Raw genomic sequence first — 20,001 nt, 5'->3', positions numbered from 1 at the left:
GCCAAATAAAACTGCACCAGACAGAAAATGCACTAAGCAGGCAACAGTACACATCTTACCTCAAACACAGTCAAACTGTACATCATTACATAGTCGTTTCTTGTACTTGACAGAAAATAGAGGCAGAATCTCCAGGCTCCTATCTGCTGAGCAAAGTTATTTAAAAGCTCCTCTGAAAAAATAAAGTATTAAAAAATTACATTAAAATTCTTAAGCTGTAAACAAATCCATAACAATGTATACTGATAGAACAACACACTGAACATGGAAGAAATCCCATGTTCAGAGAATGACTCAAACAACCTGGAGGAGGGAAAAAAAATAAAAATCACACTCCGAAGTATTAAAAGCAATCTAACAATAGGCTTTAATGAAAACAAAATAGGTACGTCATTTTAGAATACAGTTTTGACATAAATACTACACCAGACTAATAGCTTAATATTAAAACAAATCACACAAAAACTATATTACGAGCATTACCATTTTAATCTATAAAAGCCAAATGTTGGGATACCAGGTCACTGTGAAAAACTTGGAGTACTTCAGATCACACACAGCATTATAACACCACCCTTGTTTTAATGCAATTGCTCCAAGAGCCATTGATTTTGTTGTAGGTCAGCATATCAAAAACCTCCCTGAACACTCAGGTACAGGTCCTCTCGCATCAAGTGACTACGTACCAAATGTGGCAAAGGGAAAAGCTGCAAGGGCTGTTCTACAGGCTAATCAAATTTAGGCCTTAATCAATTGTTTTTTTTCCTGTAACTTAAGCAGGAAAACAGGGGATGCTGAAGGCTTTTACCTTTTCCACAGCAGATCTCCACAACAGGAGAAAAAAAAAAATTTGCCTAGCTGCTCATTCGTTATTTTACCAGATTTCTGGGTGAAGTCTTTCATGCTGATCATACTTTTGGCACTGAAGTTACAGAGATGACAGAAGTTTGAGAATAAAAGCAAACAGCCTATTTATACCCATTAACCACAGATGCAAGAAGTTAATCTAGAGCACCTGTAAGATCTCTGCCAGTTTTCAGAAGGACATATTTAATAATACCAGCCAAAATGAAACCTCACTGTTTATTCCCACTTGTCATTTCACATTAACTAGGACAGTCTTCTGCTTTCCCTTTGCTCAATGCTGAACAAATCTGAAGTCCATGCTCCATCTCTAGGCAGAAGGTAGAGGTTTTCCAGGACATGCAATTCAACAATATACAGGCAGAGAAAAACATAACATCCTTCTCCTACCCTAACCAACTTAGTACCCTTGATAAAACTACATCTCCATGCTCACAGCAGTAGACAGTAACCGACATATTAATTATCTATAGGATCTGCCATGGGATCTCTGAAACCCAAACTATGTAAGCCTTTACTTCAAGTTCATACATAAGCAGGAGAGGCTAAGATGCCAGTTCAGTATCAGATAGAGCACTTTCATCTGCTATATTTGTTTAACGTAACCAAGTCACCTCTGCTGCGGTCTGGAGGCAGCAGAAAGCAAAGGGGACCATCCTTTAGAAGTGGCATGAACTCACCTATCTCGCGTTTCCGCTCATTCGTTGTACAATTGTGGAAAAACTCTGTCATTAGACTCTCCAAAGACCGTAGCGAGGCCTCTTCAGATGCCTGGGAATGGCATTTAAAGGAAAGAGTTAAAACTAACTTCCACTCTGACTTGCACTCAGGAGATCAGTATCACTCATGTCACAGATGCACCCAAAAACCAACAAGAGCACAAAGTCCAGGTGGAGGGCAAAATAATCTGGAATCTAAACTGCTCATTAGTGTCAAGTGGCAACAAGATTTGTCCATGGCAAAGCTTTGGACATGAAGGACCGGGTGCTCAGCTGCATTAATTAACAAAACCAATATAAGAAGTTCCCCCCCCCCCCTTTTTTTTTGTGGCATTTAGTAATTTTAAGTTGCTCGTTCTTGTCAAGTAATTCTCACAAAGACAGCAAATTCAAGTGAAGATGCTTTCAGATGTTCAGAGATAATAAATACAGTGATAGCACAGGGAGCATGAACTTTGAGAGGACTCCTGACACCTATTTCTATCTTTGCCTCGGTGCCACACTGTGCCATGCTGCCACCTGCAACACTGATGGTGCTCAGGAAGTAGCAGCTTGAAAGATTAAGGAATTTCCAGCACTTTGAAAAGCAATATACAAGTATTCAGCAATTTGATTCAAGAAGAACATCCCCCCATGCCCAAATTTAGCTTTTATTACTGGAATTCATCAGTTATAGGTCAGTGTTTATAAGTCCTAAAAAAAATTATCAGAATTAGTATACAGCCATTGCAAGATCACTACAGTTTCACAACTCTCTGGAGTTGGGATGATTTTATTCTAGTAACAGCTCACCACCAAGCTTAGCCTCTTTAGCTGTGCCACACTTCCCTTATGGTCTAAGCCTGATAATGGATAGCCTTAGAAAACAGTACTGCTACAGTACAGACCATGCTATTAGTCATTACTCTAATGTTTTCAATGCATGCTCCGAGTGCATCAACATTCAAGCATCAACCTTCCTCTGCACAGAAACAAAGTAAACCATTAAAGAAAACTGAAAGTTCTGCCTCAAAAAATAAAAACAGAAACAAAAACCATGACCAGCACTCTTCTGCAAAGAGATGAGCAAGTGAGACAACTGGCAGAAACACTACAGGCTTCTGCTAGTTCCCATTTCCAGGTAGAGCAGTTTCCTCAAGGAGCACCACGGGGTTATGCAGCAGGAGACCCTCCTCAAACAGCCTGGGGTTGGATTAAGCCCCCAGGAGAATCAGCAACACAACAGCGTGGGAACACAAATTCAGCTCTATTCTCCAAACAACTGGAAATGGATGCTGTGTAGGACACCGTGCATTTTTAATTACTTTGCAAAGGAACATTGAATTTCATCCTACCTTTCCTCCCGCCCCCTCCCCCCCCCCCCTTTTTTTCTTTTTGAAGACCTGCTCTACAAAGCAAGGACTATTTTACCAAGAAACGTTGTTAGTGGGAAATTGGCTTAAAATAACCTACAATCAAATCAAAGCCACTTTGCCAGCTTAAGCAAGATCAAGCACCCATTATCACCTCTCTAATCCATTTATACATGGTCTCTGCAAACAGTCTGTAGCACTGTAAACTTCCCCTTGAAGCCAGCCCCTTCAGCCACACAACAGTCTCCTCCTGCCAGTCATCATTTCCCAGATAACAGCAACACTGTGGGTAAGAGCCATGCTTTAAAAATAATATTTGATTAAGTGGAGTCCTTAATGACATTAGTATATAGCCACAACTGCCATTTCTATGCATTTCTTTCTGGGACATTGCACACTGTTGCAAGTTCCTCCAACTAGATCCAGACATACATACCCAAGATTTTCCTAAATCCCTGCAGTTTACTTCTCTGCTGCTCAACACCAGCAGTTTCTAATGCCAACCCCCCAAAGCGGAGTTTCCAAACATTGGGCAGATCAATTTGATGCAAATTCCTCTGTAAGAAGCACTGTTCTCACATTCCACTGGCCAAGATCAGGATCACCTCAATTCACAGAGAAGTGTTAGCTCTTCACACAGGAATGGCAGAGCTCAATCGTTTTTGGATAGTTAATTTGATCCTTCTTTAGGAAGACTAGTTAAGTCAATTTTTTCCAAAATTCAAGATTTATTTCCTACTTTTGGAAATAAACTGCAGAGTTCTCATAAATCCTGAACATCTGGCATGTCCTCCACCGACTTCAAACTGCCTTGGCACTGAGACTTTGAAGATGACAGAGCCTACTCCTAGGAACATGCTTAATCTTTCATATAAAAACACTACCATCAAAATGTTCAACATGTCAAAAGCAAAAAAGAAAACAGAGCACAACACAAGCATTTTATGTAAAAAGCCCAGGCTGGCCAGAATCCAAGGCCAACTTGGGCAGAAAGAAGCAGCATGACCTCAGATTGTTTTCTCCTATCTGACTTCTCCCAAGTCAGCTGTTCTGGAGGTTTGGCCAAAGGAAGATGGAGTAGCACAAATTGTCTGAAGTAATCGAAACCCAGCCCATGACAGGCTCTGCAAACAGGAGAGCCTCCCAGGTCTTCTCCCAGATGCTATCTGATGGCCACACCAAGTGCACCCTCTTCTAGCTATTGGCAGGGCTTAAAAAGGTAGAGCACAGCATTCTGCATTTGCTAATGCCTTCGGGTATTCCTCAAGTTAACCGTTCCTGGAGCATGCAGTAATCACCCACTTTTCAAGCAAAGGCTCTGATAACTAGGTCATTGAGATAAAGAGGACACATGTTGTTGGAGAGCTGCAGAGGAAATTTACTGTACCTATATCCAGACACCCCAGAAAGCAGATTATCTAGTGAGGCTACAATAAAAGTAGAGCTGTTTGTAGGACCTGCAGCTGTACCTGTCTAATATTTCCAGCTGCACCTCAGTATTATTGCTCACATTAATGTGCAGTTTGCTTTCTTCTAGTGCTCGGTGTTTACTGTGCACTGAAGAAAAGAACAGGAAAGTATCACTAGGCTCTGCAAAGACAAATGCCAATGAATCCTAATACTGTGCAGAGATGCATGCACACTAATGACTGCCTGCCTGCAGAGCCAGGACAAGATCCAGCCCCACAGGCAGTCAGAACCAGCAGCACTCACTCCACTTTCTATCTGGTCTGAAATTCAGCCATCTGGATTGTATGCAAATTTCATTTTTAAAGGTTTTCACAGAAAGTCATGAAGTCTGGACCATCATTAGCAGAATTTACTACAGACTTTCTGGGTAAGGGCTGGCAGTTTGCCTCACCTTCATGAGGCATTACAAAATATTCAACTATTAAACCAGAAATACTTCCCACTCATTTTCACAAGTTCTAAAATCTGACCCCTCCAGCCCCAATGTCTCAGGCTACTCAGGACTGGATCAAACTCCCAGGAAATGCAGTTTGCTCTCTTCTGTCAACCATTTAAGAAAAAAATACTCAATTCTACCTGCTCTGCAAATGGTATTCATAATGTGAGCTTTTTACCATGAAAACCTTTGCCATTCACTATGACCAGTCAAGGTAAGATTTGACATGCCACCATCCCGCGCTAGCTCCACTGCTTCCAATTGCCCAAATGGTATGGTTGACCTCAGGCTGCTGCAGGGAGGATCTCAGCTGCCAGATTTAGCAGATCCTCCAGCCAAAGATCATGTCCTCAGTCACGGCTTGGTTAGGTGAACAAATTAGCGATAACATGAAAGTAAGCAAGTGGGTCTAAACGCTGGTGCACCAACAGATTCCTGTGTTCCAGTAGGACAGCCACACTTTGACCTAGCAATTGTTTCCAAGACAGCATCTCTGAGAGACATCATAGCCGATTCTCCCCAAAATAGGTGCCGTTAACTGCTGCTGTGCTATGTTGGGTCCGCGCCGCATAGACTGGGCATGCACCAGGTCTGCCCCAAGTCTGCTGTTCCTGGAATTGCCTGGTCTGAATTGAGCATGACTTGATATGGATCAGGGTGTGAGAGCGCCACTGTCAATCTATGTCTGTACCATCCCCATTTTTGCCTCATTAAGTTTGCTAAAGGTGTTTCATTAACAGTTATCAAACTAGAAGCATGTAGCTGCTTACTCACACCATTTATCTATGAACTCCAACCTTTAATAGCAGTCTCATACAAAGAGAAAAACGACAGATTCACAGCTGAGACTACAGCTTCCTATTTTGACAGTAATTATGAAATTTGCTACCAAGGACTTGCACATTCAAAGACATTCTCCATCCACCAAAGTACCAAAGGAAGGATCTACAAAACCTGGATCTACCAGCTGATTTCAGGGCTGTTCAATTGCATCTTAAAATGTATGAGCCATTAACTGATTTCTGTTGATTAAGGAAAAAATATTAATAACTGCTAACTTACTGCATTTTAGGCTGTTCAAACTCCAGTTCACTGCACCTCAATAAGGCTCTAGAGAAGCAAAATCTTTATACCTTGCCGCTTAAACCAGGACTCCATAACAAGTTCGGTTCAGCCTGCAGCCTATGACTAAAGCATTCAGGTAGGACAAGTTACTCGTCCAACTCTGGCAAATAACAGAGGAATGATTTTTTTGGATTGCAATTTAGACATTGCACATTTACTTTAACAGAAGATACAACACAAATTTTAGTCTGCATATAACCAAAGACACCCCCCCGCCCCCAAAGTACCTGATCATTCTGGAAGATATGAAAGTGCTTTATAAAGCTATTTCAATTTTCTCCAGAAGTGCTTTCATTTAGAGTTCACTTCCTGTCTTTTTACTTCATCTCACATCCTCTAAAGCAATTGTTTCTTTTAGAGGAAAGCTTTTCTCTAATGCTTTGCCATAAAAACACCAGCTGTTAACCTTTTAATGTTTGCTATTAACAGCTCAGTAGAGTATCGATCATACAAACGATGCTCTAAATACGGCAACTCAGGCTGATGACAACTGGAAGAGGAGGGTTATGTCTGTTGATTTTTTTCTAATGTGTTTTGAAATGGATATCACTCCAAAACAAAATTAAGGTAATCCCTCTACAAAGCTTTTTTTTCAGCTGCAATGTTACAGAGGTGACTTCAACCATCCTTCAGACAGCACTGGAACACCTTCCTCTGACATGAAAGAATGGATTTACACCACAAAAGCAGAACCTTAAAAACACCTCTTTCTGTGTCAGGTAGGAAAAACACTTGCACTGCTGAACCCCAGAAGCCTTAACTGCAGATCTTAACCCCCTTCAACATCTCTACTCTTTAAATAAAGAAGATGGGATCTCTCTCCATTAGGAAGCTGTTATTCACCACCTCTCTGCACCCCATCCATGTTTTAATTCAGACTCCCACTCTTGTTCCCTCCCTCCCTTCAATACCTGCACTGCTGAAGCACTTTTCACACTGTATCTAACACCTACCAGCCCATAAAGACTCCCTACACCATATATTGATAGCAAATGTAGGTATTTTTCCAGCACAGCCCTGACTTCCCAATTTTTTTGAGCCTGCTTCTACATCCCCTTCCTACCCACCACGTCTCCTACCATCACCAGTGCAAGACATGCAGCCCAGCACAATTCAGCCTCCTCCTGGTTATCAAGGTTTGGATCTTACTCATTTTAGCAGAGCTGTGTAAAATGTGGTATCAGCTACATCTACCAGCTCGTGCTCTTAACTGGCAACTCTTCCACCAGAGCAGGGACTGCAGGAAAGCCCACAACTTGAAACCCCCTTGTTTCAAGTGTTCCCAGCAGGAATTGCTATAATGCCACCAAGAAGCCAGCGCATAGTAAGAAGAAAGAAAAATCATGCAGACACCACAATGGCAGCTGCTAGTATAAAATAACTCATCATCACCCTGCCTTTGCTAAATGACACTGCCCCATCCTCTTCCACCTTGGAGCCTTCTGCTTCCAATTCCTTAATAGTACAGCTATACACAAACCACTACACTTGAGCTGCTGAATTTTCTTCCTTCTGTTATTTTATAATTTTTTTTAGTGTTGTAGATAATTTGTAAGGAAACTCAGTCGAGGCTAATTTAATAATACACCTAACATGCACATGTACTAAGGTAGTAATTTACTCATTTAAGAATTACTAGGGTGTCTTTCAGAGCCCCTCCCTGCCCAAGCCCTAACATAACATGAACACATAAATTAGTAATTACACTCCCAGAAAGATAGTGGGTCATTTCGAGCCTACTTGTGTGGGTCACAAAAGCCTTCCTTTTGCAGCTGTCAGCAAAACACAGATATTATCACCACTTTAGTGAACCCCTGGAGCAGCCTTGGGTCACTCAATGCAGTGAAGTTCATGAAAGAACTGAAACACAGTATTATTTTTAGCAACAAAAGCAGAATTATGAAGTGTTTTTAAAAAAGTTGTACAACACCCAACACATCCTCTAGAAAGGATGAATGCACACTACCGAGACAGCTGCGCAGCTCAAAGGCAGCATTACTTACTACATTTAACCATTTCCAACCAATAATTTTAGAAGTCTGGGTGGGGTTTCACACTTATTCCCAGGGTCTCCTTACCAGTATAACTCACACAGAGGTGTGAGTTATTAGGAGACAGCACACAGACCCTGCAACATACGTGCTCCCCAGCAGTACGCTGCTGATGGTATCTAGACACAGCTCAGCCTTTATTCTCAGTTTCCTTGTTGCATTTCAGAGATGTTTTTGTGGTTTAATGAACCGAAACTAGACTCGGCTTCACTCTGTACTTTGAGAACAGTTCAGGCTCCTAGTGCCATTTCAAGAGATCTCCTGGCTGCAGAATACAACCTGCTTAATCTGGTTCATTTGTTTCAAGAGCTACAACTTTGGCAGTTCACTAATGAGACATATATTTTACAAACTCCTTTCTGTTATATCACAATTTAAGCAAAAAATCTAGTATAAAAGTCATGAATTACCATTTTACCTCAAGGCAATGGATGGAGGAATAAAGGCACTATGCTACTCTCCATCTTCCTGCTGTGATGAAGCAGATGTCCAGCACCAGAGCTGCTCAAGGCCCTTCTGCCTGTACAACTCAACACCCCAGACTGCACTTCAGGAATCAATATATTTGATTTAAACATCAGCTAAGGACTAAAAATGACTGCTACCGCATGGAACAGGCTATGGAGAGCCAGCAGCAATACTCCGATTTCTCAAACAGGATAAAGAGATCATCTTACCTGTAAACACTGCCTGCTACACAAGTAATCAGGTACCTTTTTGAATACCTAAGGGATCTTATTTCTTAAATCTTCTTGTACATGCGGGTTCAATTAACCAGGCTTCAGGTTTTAAGGTTGAACTTTGACTAACAGCCTCAAGTGTCCGAGTCTGATTCGTTCTAAACCGATAAGTCTTAGTTGACACAATCAAGTCCAGCAGCCAGCGTGTCCTCCACGAAGCATTTCACATTTGCTTTGCTGTTTACAAAAGATGCTCATTACATGTAAACACAGCAAGCATAGAGCATTAAAATTCAACACCTAGAAATTCTCTTAGAAACCCACTAAAGGAATAAAATAATCATTGCAAGCTGGCATAAGCAAAGTAAGATTTAGACACAGCACTGTTTCAAGCCACGCTCTTGCTGAGGATGAGCACGAGCAACTTACAGGCTCCTGCCACCCTGAGAAGGCAGGCTGGTCACATGCCGATGACTTGCCAATTGATTTATTGTGGTTTAGCTGCTGGAAAAGACTTAGCAACATATTATTTCCCCAAACAAGTAGTTGCTGAAATAATGATATACACATAAGAAGTATAGAAGCATCCAAAGCAGACTACTTGAGATGGATACTCTGCATCGTATGACTGCATATCACCATTAGCACTGGGTCCCAGGTGGGTACAGGTGGCATTAAAGTCTCATGACTTACATTTGACAATCCAGTTACAGTCATCAGACTTTCCTCAGTAGACACTCAGTTCAGACAGTTCTCAGCTGCTGTCCACCATTTTTTAAGCCACCACTGATAACAAATTTTTGGTTTGGGTGTTGCCAGGAAACAAGCCGTAAAGTCATAGTATGCTCTTCAGATGGACACCGCACAAGGCTGATCATCTGCCAAGGGCGGTCAGCTGAGCACGTGCCACTTTCCAGATGCTAAAATACCACAAGGTGACTCTGGTTCTCCCCCAGAGTACAGAAGTAACATAAACTCTTCCACTGAAGTCTGGAAACTCGCACCCCTAAAGGGCACAGTTTTGCAGTCTCAGTGTTTGGGTCTGTCACCTCATCCCCTCCCTTTGCTGGATTTCCCAGGACGTGCCACACTTCACATGAGCCTGTGGCACCTTGGAGGGAGATCCCATGCTTTCTTCTAAGGCGATGCTTGTTCAGGAGCTCTGGGACCATGCAAATCACTTCCCTTTTCTCCGCATAAGCGAATCTAGGCTTGCACAAACCCGACCACAGGGCTGGCCCAAACAAATACATGCAACTTAGCTCCTTTTGAGATAATACTTCCCCTGCCATTTTAGGGGAAGTACCCTGAGTTTTAAAAAGGTAGGTAGGAAAAAGATCCCAACGCCAAACTATTTTGGACACAAATATGTTGGGGGGAAGGGTATTTGTGGAGGGAATAAAAAACTCTTTTTAAAAATAATTTATAAAAGCAAAAGGGTGTTAAGAAAAATGCTTGCATCTTCTTATTCAATCAATACAATCAATAGATAAGCAGCAGCATGTAAAATGAACTTACAAAAGGTAAAGTACGGCCTTTTTAGTTGTAGTCAGTTTAAAAAAAAAAAAACTCCACACGAATCTTCAAGTTTTCACTGTGTCTTTCTACAAAGAACACTATCCTTGCTCTTACAGATGGATATTTGACACTTAAAAATGCTAAAAAGCTTGCTGCTCCCCATTTGTTCAAATGTGGCAGCTCCTTTGACCAGGGAGGAGACTTGAAAAAAGATGCATCAGTGATAGGAGTGACAGGAATCATAAACCTGGCATGCTTGCATATCAGCACTAAGCTGCCCAAGATGCATTAACAGATTTTTAAAAACACTTCTCAAATACTTTATTGTCTGCAAAGCAGCAAATAAGCCTCAACCTACAGACAACTCACAATATCACCCAAACACTCTGAATTGCAGTTGTTTGCAATCCTAACTTAAGGGGTCTCTGAAAGTATGCACATATGCAGAGTTGGAAATGGAAAGCACTAGGACAAGTGAAAAAGAAAGTGAATGTAAGAAGAAAACAATTATTCAGCATATTTCTTAAAGTGGCACTTCTATTCAGATGCAGCTCCATCTACAGAAAGGCAAACCCCTGCTGAGATTGTAACTGCACTGACACATCCCAGCTGCTCGTTTTCCAGGTAGTTCTCCGACATCCACTTCTGCTTGGCAGGATTAAGCCCATTACCTTGGGGAAAAACTCTCCCAACACCAGACTATGCAAAGCGACATCAGAGCAAAGTTTATGGTAAACCTGGGGGAAGGATTATACCTTACCCAATATATTACACCAGCCAGGCCTGATTTCCAAGGAGGTATGATTACAATACACAAAAATACAATATTTCATAAGACCCTCAACCCCTGTCAAAGAGAAGAAAAAAAGACTGCAATATTGCAAGTTTAATTCCTGGCAAGAGCATTAAAACTTGTGTTGGGCATGTAAGAGTGTATAATGAAACTATCATGGATAACACTTACTATAGGAATAACGCTGCAAGACTTTTTTATTTTAAATGTTTCCAAAGGACAGCACACGCAGGAAGAACATCTAGTCCACTTAAAGAAAAACAAGGTGTTGATATCTGCAATACTTCTGCACTTTGGGGTATTTCACAACAGCAGTCTCCTCCTCACCCTCGCATCTCCTGCAGCTCTGGGGCAACCGTTGTGTGCAGCCTCCGGGGAAGGTTGCAGGGCTGTCCTCCCCGGGACCAGGGGCTCTGACCAGCCAACACAGGGCTATCCTCCCCAGGACCAGGGGTTCCAACGGGCCAACGCACCCCGATTCATCAAGCACCAGCAGAAAACAAGAACGAACAGCTGAAACTTTGCTACAAGCTGCTGCAAAGCAGCCTTTTCTTCCTTCACCTTTCCCCCATCACAAACTATTTCTCCTGATCTCCTGGGTTGCTGGTGGGAACGGAGAAGCAGTGGGTGCAGCCCTCGGACACAGATGGGAGCAGAACAGCCTTGCTGCTGAGCACCTACCTCACACTTGCACAACAGAGATTATAGGCTATGGATTGCATCGTCCTCTTTCTTTTTTTTCCTTTATGTTTGCAAAAAGCGAGCCAAGGAATTGTAGAAAAGTCAGTCTTCTCTCCATAAGCAAAGGAATTGGGCAATGGTACGGGGGGGGACACGACGACACAAATCTAACCACTACAGAGAAGCTCTCTCTACTATATCCCTTCCAGACCTTGATCTTAAACACAGTGTTCTTCGACACCAGCTGCTACTCCAGGAAAACAACCACTGAGACAAACTTCCCCTCAATCCCAAAGAAAAGGACTAGTGGTATTGCAATGCAGAAGAAATCTGTTCTGGTTTTACCCATTGAAGCAGGAGAGAATCAACCAAGCACAACACAGATTTTTCAGACAAAATTCTCTCTCATAAGGAAAAAAAGAAAACACTCTTTCCTCTAGAAGGCTGCATCCCCTGCATTCAATGCTGACTTGGGTGTCTTGACAAGCCAGGATACAAAACAGATGAGTACGCTCCTTTCTCAAAAGAAGGGACAAAAAGGAATCACAACAATCCCTCTCGGGAAGAAATTCATGCTGCAATTAAAGCTGTAATAAAATATTAAGTCAAACTGCTAAAAATACACACAGACTTGCAGACCCAGCCACAAACTTGGAGATGCTGAAACAAATAAAAGATAATTTAGAGCATGAATGCAAAGTGCTGGAAAATGGTAAAAGAAATGTAATTCTGGGCACGATCCCCATAGGAGAGGGATCAGGGATGACTAGGGGGAAAAAATTAAGGAATTCGTGATGTTGCTAGAAGAGCCTGAAACACTTCAGGTGGAGTGAAAGCTTCCTATCCTGATGTAAATAGAAAACAGAAAACTAGATAAAGAAAGCAGTAAAAGACGTATATGTGTGTGGAGGGGGTACAGTTGGAAAAAAGTTGCTTCACTGCAGAAACACCTTTCATAAACATAGCTGCTCCTGAGCCCAGGCTCAGAGAAGCTGCATCATTCCCAACCTTCCAGAGGACCCGCTCCATTTGTGACCACAGAAAGAAACCCCAGGGGCTGCCTGGATGAGTGAGCAACTTCTTGAACATCACTGTCAGTAGGGGAAAAAGACAATTGCTACACACTTTACCTCTATAAATAGTATTCTAAGCATTTTATTTTGACAAAACAAAGCTGGCAAATACCTTATTTTTCCTCCAAAAGTAGAAGATTGCCATGTTAACACCTGGGATGCAACAGTGACCCAAATACAAATATAGTTACTAATAGGAAATATCTGCTGACTGATAAAGGATAATGATGTGGAAGGATTTTAGGACATATTATTCTACTAGCCAGGTATCAGTCTATACACATAAAAGCTACGGGGGTTTTTTTGCATATATCAACATCCATTAAGAAATATAATAATAGCAGTTCCCTCTCCCTGATCTAAATGGCAACACTTAGTAAGGTGCATTAAAATAACCAAACAGAACACAAATTCCTCGGAGGTTTTAGGTATCTGCACATTGAGTGATCTCTTTGCAGTGCTGAACCCCACTGCGTGAGCTTAGTAGTACATGCTGGGGATTTAATGCTTTTCTACTAAAATAATCCCAACAACCAACACTCATCTATCAGCGGATTGCCATGACCATCATCTAGCAGAAAGAGGCTTCTTGAGCTAGCAGACCTTGAGGGTCAACAATTTTGCCTTAATACCTTCTAGTCTGTCTGGAAACAGTGCAGCCTACGTTTAGCTACCTGGGTCTTTGAAATATGGCATATGTACTGTAGTTATAGATCCTGAAAGGTATTATGTATAACGATTCCACTAAGTTAGCTATTTTCTTCAGAGAAAAAGCTTTCATTCTGGGGGAAGCATCCTTAACAGCCATGCTTCAGACCAGCTTTCCTGCTACAAACTCAGTTCTGATTCCCCTTTCTTCTAACTCTACCAAAAGGGACACGCTGGTTCAACCTTCACCTGGGGCCACTGCAGGCAGACGCTACTGCCGAGGCCGTCACAGCAGGCAGAGCTGCACACCCAGCCACGCACCAAACCATGCTGCACTCCGCAGCTACACAGGCTTTGCTGCAGAACTAGTAAGTATGTGGAACAGTTCACCAGCATTGTCTCAGCTCCTGTTTCATGATTTAATAAAGCAGGGATAATAAAGGGGCACAGAAAGTTACGATGTGACTTGAAGGCCAAAAAAGGAAGCCAGATGTTGGAGCCAAGACTAGAACTTCGAAGTTCCTATTCTCTTGTTTCTCTACTCAGTAGAGTGAATCAGAACGGTTTTAAAAAGGGTTTATTTTTATTTTTAAACTATGTACTTTAAGGGGATACAGAAAGCTGACAGAACTTCAGACTCCTACACCACAGTGGTCTGGTTTTGATGCTGCACATCAGCCAGCAGTGTGGGAGCAGGCACTGCCTGGGGGAGGGGACAACACGCTCCAGCTCCCTCTTGGTCTCAAAAACCTCCCGTCAAGCAGAGGTCACCTCACCATGCGCAAGTGCTTCCTGCCTGCCCTGCCTGCCACAGCACAGGCAGCGTGCTTGGTGACAGGGAGTTTTACCATCCTCTCCATCTCTCATTATGGGAAGACATCCCCAGAGCTTACCTGCTTCAGGACCAGGCAGCAGCAGCAGCCCAAACACGATTTATGCATCTCTGGCGCGACCGGACAGCCAGGCAGAGGGTTTCTGCAGAAGCAAGAAGCTGCTGCTGCCTCCTGCGACAACGATGTCCTCAGCCACCTGCATGGCAGGCATCAGGAGCTGGTCCACAAACACCACATAGTTCACAGCCCACAGATCTGATCTAGCCTTAGGGCCACCAGCTCAGCTACACTGACATACATATTAAACATGAGCTATTTTGGTAATTCAGCAGCAAGCGCCTTGGTAACCAAGAGTGCCAGAATAACCTATGGCTCACCAGCAATACCTGGCTAGCTATGCTGCAATCCAGACATACTTTATTCCTTAGCAAATGGAAGGTTTAAACCATTATCAAGTCTCCAAAGGAAGCTTTAAGCACAAGAAAATGACAGCACTTACTGCTAAAAAAATTGGAAGGTGATAATAGGGGCTATAAAATAAAAGCTAGAATGCTGCTGTGGAAAACTTAGAAAGATTCAAGCTACACACGCCCACTGCCTACTTCCATTTTTACAAGCTATATTTGCTTCAAGCAGAACAGCGACACAAGCTTCTTTGGAGCTGCTGTTGCTACTTCTGTTGTCTGCTTCCCACTTTGCTACATGCTTATAAGGCCTAGCGATAACCCAAAAGAAGAGTGACTTGTTTTGTAACTAAAGCCAATGTGTTTGAGAAGCCTGTTTGCAGTTCTCCAACTGAAGGTTTGACTTCATCTTTAAATCTGCTACCTAACACAATAGCATTTCCTGGAAGAAGTCTCTTTACCTAAGCTGTTCTTCTAGTTGCTGGCAGGATACAAATCCCAGATTAATTGCAGAATACATTCACTAGGAGGTAATCACCTGACTTCCAACCTCACATGGGAGTTATGAATGCACTTGCCAGGTGACTGATATGGCTCAGGAGATCATAACTGATCTCTGATAGCTCCAGATGTGGTTCATCTTTGCTAGCGGAAGCAGAAAAAAAGGTGAAAGAATGAGTGATGAGACAAATGCATAGCTTATTCGGATGCAAAACACAAATGCATTCAAGGATTAGTTCCACAAACAGTGTTTATTTTGAAGCTGTTCACTGAAGTCATCTAGAAGGATCCTAAAAGCTGACTAGGAAACCATATTAATACTTACTGCTCTATTAAAGAAGAGAAAAGCTTGAAGAGTGCTGTAAGTTAGAGCTAGTTACTCTGTGTTTAGAGGTTAACTGACTCCAAAGAAATCTGCTTGAGAAGTCTGTATTTTACAATACTCTTTCTCTACAAAGATATCATGATGTCATCAACATTGAAACATCTTTTTCACAGAAAGCCACAAACTGGGTGCTGTACAAGAACTGCTTAGCAGACATGCAATGTGCATTAATAGTCTGACATGCCACAAGCATGTAATAACCACCACACACGGCACAACAATCAGAAAGCTTGACACAGCAGGGCTGTTCTTTACGAATAGCTCAGAAAGCAAAAGAATGATTCAAGCTTCCTGTGAAATAAAACAGCTTTCTAATGGTGGCTTAAGATTTCTGAGCCATTAGTGGCATCTAAGCACACTGAACTGGCACCTGTTCTACGACGTGTACAGTTTTGAGCACATTGCGCATCACTGTTTTCCCCTCCTGCCTTGGTGGATGCTCTGACTTTACAACTTGCTGTTCTCAGCATTCCTTCCCAGTTAATCAAGCTCTAACTCATTACTGCTCCCATTGCTTATTCCCTTCTGTATCAACCCAATTCAACTTCAACTAATAAAATCTGCTTCCACAAGTCTGTATTTTCGACAGCAGAGTTTAATTATGTTTTGTTTGTTCCCAGTATGCCTTACAGCATCTCATCTTCACACTTTTCCAACTGTTTCCGGGAAGGAGGGTACACTAGCACCAGAACATGCTCATCTGTAAACTCCAAGGAAATGGGAACATAAGGAAAATCTTGCACAGTAGTCACATGATGAGTTACAACAGTAAATTCTGCAGTATAGCCTGATGACTGCTTCTCAACTTCCAAAGCCAGTACTTGGCTTGTAGCTGAACCAAATATTGGATGTTCAAGGAGAAAAAGAAAACAAGGTGCAATTCAGGAGGCTAAATGTGCATGAAGGCAAGGGAAGAACTAAGAAGCCCTTTTGCCACCTGCAGTTATTAGTGCACACCCTGAAACACAAAACTCTGTAACCTCTTTCCACATGCAGAGCTACAGTTTGTTATATACGACTGGTCTACCAAATTCTCCAAACTTAACCACAATATTTATTCATCTTCGTGAACCAGGGGTATTCACTAAAAAGAATCCACCTCCAGAATATCATCCTTTGTTCTAGCTTTGGCTGAAACTAAATTCAAAAACACCTGTGACATTTGGCAGACAAGTCAGGAGCCCATCCTGAGCAGGCAAGTACTTCCCTCTGACTGATCAAGGTGCATGCAGATCCAGTAGTAGCAGGCTGCTACTTGTATTTATCGAGGAGTTCATATCCCACCCCAGCAGACACCGTATGGAGTAGCAAAGCCTCTCAAAGGGACTAATGAAATTCAACTTAAGTGGGCTACGAAGAGCAAAGTTTCAATAAACTAGCAATAGATGGTACCAGGAACACAGCAAATAATGTGCAGATGTGGTTATTTTGGCTCTCGGGTGAAGAAATTCACAACTGCAAACCAAGGTCCCAAATTCCTGAAGAAGAGGAAGGACCTGAGCCTACATCTAAGACAAGCTTAAGCTAGAAAGTGGTTGAAAACTGGATCAGTAACTACTGCCTTCACCCAGCGGGACTCTCTGGGTGAGACAGGACAGGAGGCAGTTTTCCATGAGTAGATCCAGGGCTGCCGAACACATCTCTCTACTTACTGATCAACTGCAAAGTACACGGTTGTGGCTTTCCTTTGTCAAGCCAGTAAATTTTGGGATATAATGTTTCCCTGCAGGTAAGACAAGGGACAAATAAGAACAGCAGTTGTTACTTAGCATACCACTGCCAGTGCCTGGTATGGTGACGGTCAGCAACATCACGATCCCCTGAAGACAGATTTGCACCTACCAGCCCTGCAAGCCTGACCGTGTGCACCCAATGGACTGAAGATGTCTTCTCTTGCTTCTTATCAAGAGAAAAAAAAAGACTGTACAAATCAAAGCATGCCATATCTCAGCTCTGTATCTCTCAGTAGGATTGCACATAGCTGCAACTGCTGCTGCTGGAAAGCAGCTGAAGACCAGTATCTACACCAGAATTAAACAACACCCCGCACAGAAGGGAATCCAGGTCATTTCTGCAGCTTATCTAAGGCTAAACTGGAGGCAAACGGGGTGCGTTCACAGCTGGCACTGCAAAAAACCTGTGATTCCCAACACCCTCTGGCACAAACGCTCCCAGGAAGAATTTCTGCCTCCACAGCTTTTTAAAATTTGTTCCCACGCTGGCTCTGGGGGTGAAGGCCGCCCTTAACACCCGCAAGGCCCCTCAGGGCCTCCAAGACCCGCGGCCCCGGACCGGGACGCGGCCCCGGCAGCTCCCCGCAGCAGGCCCCGGACCGCCCGGTCCCCGTGCCATGGGCAGGCCGCAGGCCCCGCCGGAGCGCAGCGGAGTCCCCCCACCCCCGGGGCTCCGCGGCGGCCCCGCTCCCCGCCCGTACTCACCATGGCTGCCGGCGGCTCCCGCGGGGCGGCTCTAGGCAGGGCGCCGCGCTCCGCTCATGTCATGGCCGGCAGCTGCCGGCGGCGGGGCCTCCCCGCCCATGCACCGGCGAGCCCCCGCCGGCCGCAGAGCCCCAGGCACCGCAGGCGGCCCCCGCCCGGAGAGCCGCCGCCGCCGCTGCTGCCGCCGCCTCCCAGCCCCCGGGCCTCCCCCGGCCGGCGGGGACGGGGAGCCCCGGGGCGCTGGGAAGGGCCGCCGGAGGGCAGGCCCGCGCGGCCCGGTAGAGCGCGGCGCTCGCCGGCGGACGGGAAGGAAGGGGAGGGGAGCGCGGCCCGGCGCGGCGGCTGTCGGTGCGGCCGGTGGCTACGCCAGGCGCATCCTGCCGCGCACCGGGGAGCGGCTCTGCCGGCCCCGCCCCGCCCCCCCGCCGGAAGCGGCCGCCGGGCCCCCGCGGCCAATCGGGGCCGAGGCGGTGGAGCCGGCGCATGCGCGCTTCGCCGCGGCACGCCGCTGGCCGCCATCTTGGAGAAGGGCGGGGTGCCTCGCGGTGCGGGGGGAAGGTGCACGCCCGGAGGTGCGGCTCGCCCCGCCCCAGCGCGGCTGCGCATGCGCGAGAGGCGTTTCCCGCCCGGCAGGAAGCGGCCGTCGGGGTGGGGTCTGCGCTCGCCCTTTGCCCGCGCGTGGCGGGGCGGGGGGAACGGGACCCCCCTGGGGGCGGGGCTCCGTTTGGCCGCGCCTCCTGGGGGCGGGGCTTGGGTCGCCCCGTTGCCAGCCGCCGGGCACGGGAGAGGGGCACGCGTTGCCTGGCAACGCGGCGGGGCAGCCGCGGGCCCGGGCCTGAGCCTGGGCCTGGGCCTGGGCCTGGACCTGGACCCCCAGCCCGGCCTTCGGGGACGCCTGTGCTGCCTCCCGGCCCCGCCCGACCTCCCAAGACACTTACAGAGGTGCAAGGACACTATCTGCATTTCCTGGCTTCTTGCCCGTGTAACTAAATAAATAATTAAAATTAACTGGGGGGGAACCCCCGACCCTGCAAGTCCTCGTCAGCAATGATAATGAAGCTATATGGCGTGGAAAACCGTTCCTAAACACCTATTCCCATCCCCCAGTTTTAACTCAACCTGGGGCTTTTTGTGGCCCTCGGTTTTCCAATGCCTGATGTGGCCAGGAGAGAAGATGTTAACGGAGCTATCCAGAACAGCAGGTGAATTAAAAAAAAGGAAATCCAGCCCCTAACTGCTACCTGACAAAATCAAGGAGGTGGGACCAACTGGAGCCCCAAAGCAGCAAAGTTAATACAGATCAAAATACTTCATAGAGTTCCCAAATTCTCCTGTGGCATTCGCCATTACAAGAGATTGCTGAAACCAGCAGCTTAATAGGCTTTGGAGGGCAACAATATACATATGGGGGTATTGCAAATGCTTGCCGTTACATTAGAGGATTAAACAAAACCCGAGAGGGAGGAAAATAAACCTTCCATAGGGGTGTAACTAACCACGAGGCTCAGCAAGAAAATTATGGTTGAGCAGTCCCATGTCTTTTCCACAGTGGATTTTCTTCCACTTTCAGCAGAGCACTGATCCCACAGGCCCCTGTCCCACTCAACCCGATCAGCCTTTCCCTGTGGGTGGAAATGCTGTTCCTGGGCCATGCAGGCTGATAAAAACTCACCAAGAAGGAGATGTGCAGCTTGCAGCTGAGCAGACACTGCCTGGATGCATGGGGGATACGTCTGTTAGCGTGATGAATTACCGTATGCACCCCCAGGCAGAGCACTGTCTCCAAAACTTACCTCTCCAATACCTCCAAACCATCACCAACCCCTGCAACACCTCCAAAGCCCCTCCAACATCTCCCAAATCTCCCCAATATCTCCAAAATGTCTCCAACATTTCCAAAACCTCTCCAACACCTCCAAAACCCCTCTAACACCTCTAAAATCTCCCCAGTATCTCCAAAACCTCTCTAACCTTTCCAAAACCCCTCCAACATCTCTGAAACCCCTCCAACACCTCCAAAACCCCTCTGA

At 45.0% G+C, this 20,001-nt stretch overlaps 1 protein-coding gene across 8 annotated transcripts in view; it reads right to left on the bottom strand.

Annotated features, from left to right (window-relative positions):
- XPO6 (exportin 6) overlaps positions 1-18,000 on the bottom strand; it is a 56,307-nt gene extending 38,307 nt beyond the window's left edge. For 7 of the 8 annotated variants that reach the window (XM_075718205.1, XM_075718206.1, XM_075718207.1 and 4 more), the window contains exons 1-3: positions 17,972-18,000; positions 1,545-1,635; positions 60-172 (exon numbers count right to left, since the gene is read on the bottom strand). In XM_075718205.1, coding sequence (XP_075574320.1) covers positions 60-172; positions 1,545-1,635; positions 17,972-17,974 — 207 coding nt within the window. In that variant the 5' untranslated portion in view covers positions 17,975-18,000. Of the gene's footprint in view, positions 1-59; positions 173-1,544; positions 1,636-3,371; positions 3,405-17,971 lie in introns of those variants that run through there. The other variant, XM_075718213.1, reaches the window with a different exon arrangement.
- Between the last annotated feature and the right edge of the window lie 2,001 nt (positions 18,001-20,001).

Source organism: Pelecanus crispus, chromosome 11 (assembly GCF_030463565.1).
Source record: "Pelecanus crispus isolate bPelCri1 chromosome 11, bPelCri1.pri, whole genome shotgun sequence".
Lineage (NCBI taxonomy): Eukaryota > Metazoa > Chordata > Aves > Pelecaniformes > Pelecanidae > Pelecanus > Pelecanus crispus.
The sequence above is the reverse complement of the archived record's forward strand: the minus strand, read 5'-3'. Positions and strand labels throughout refer to the sequence as shown.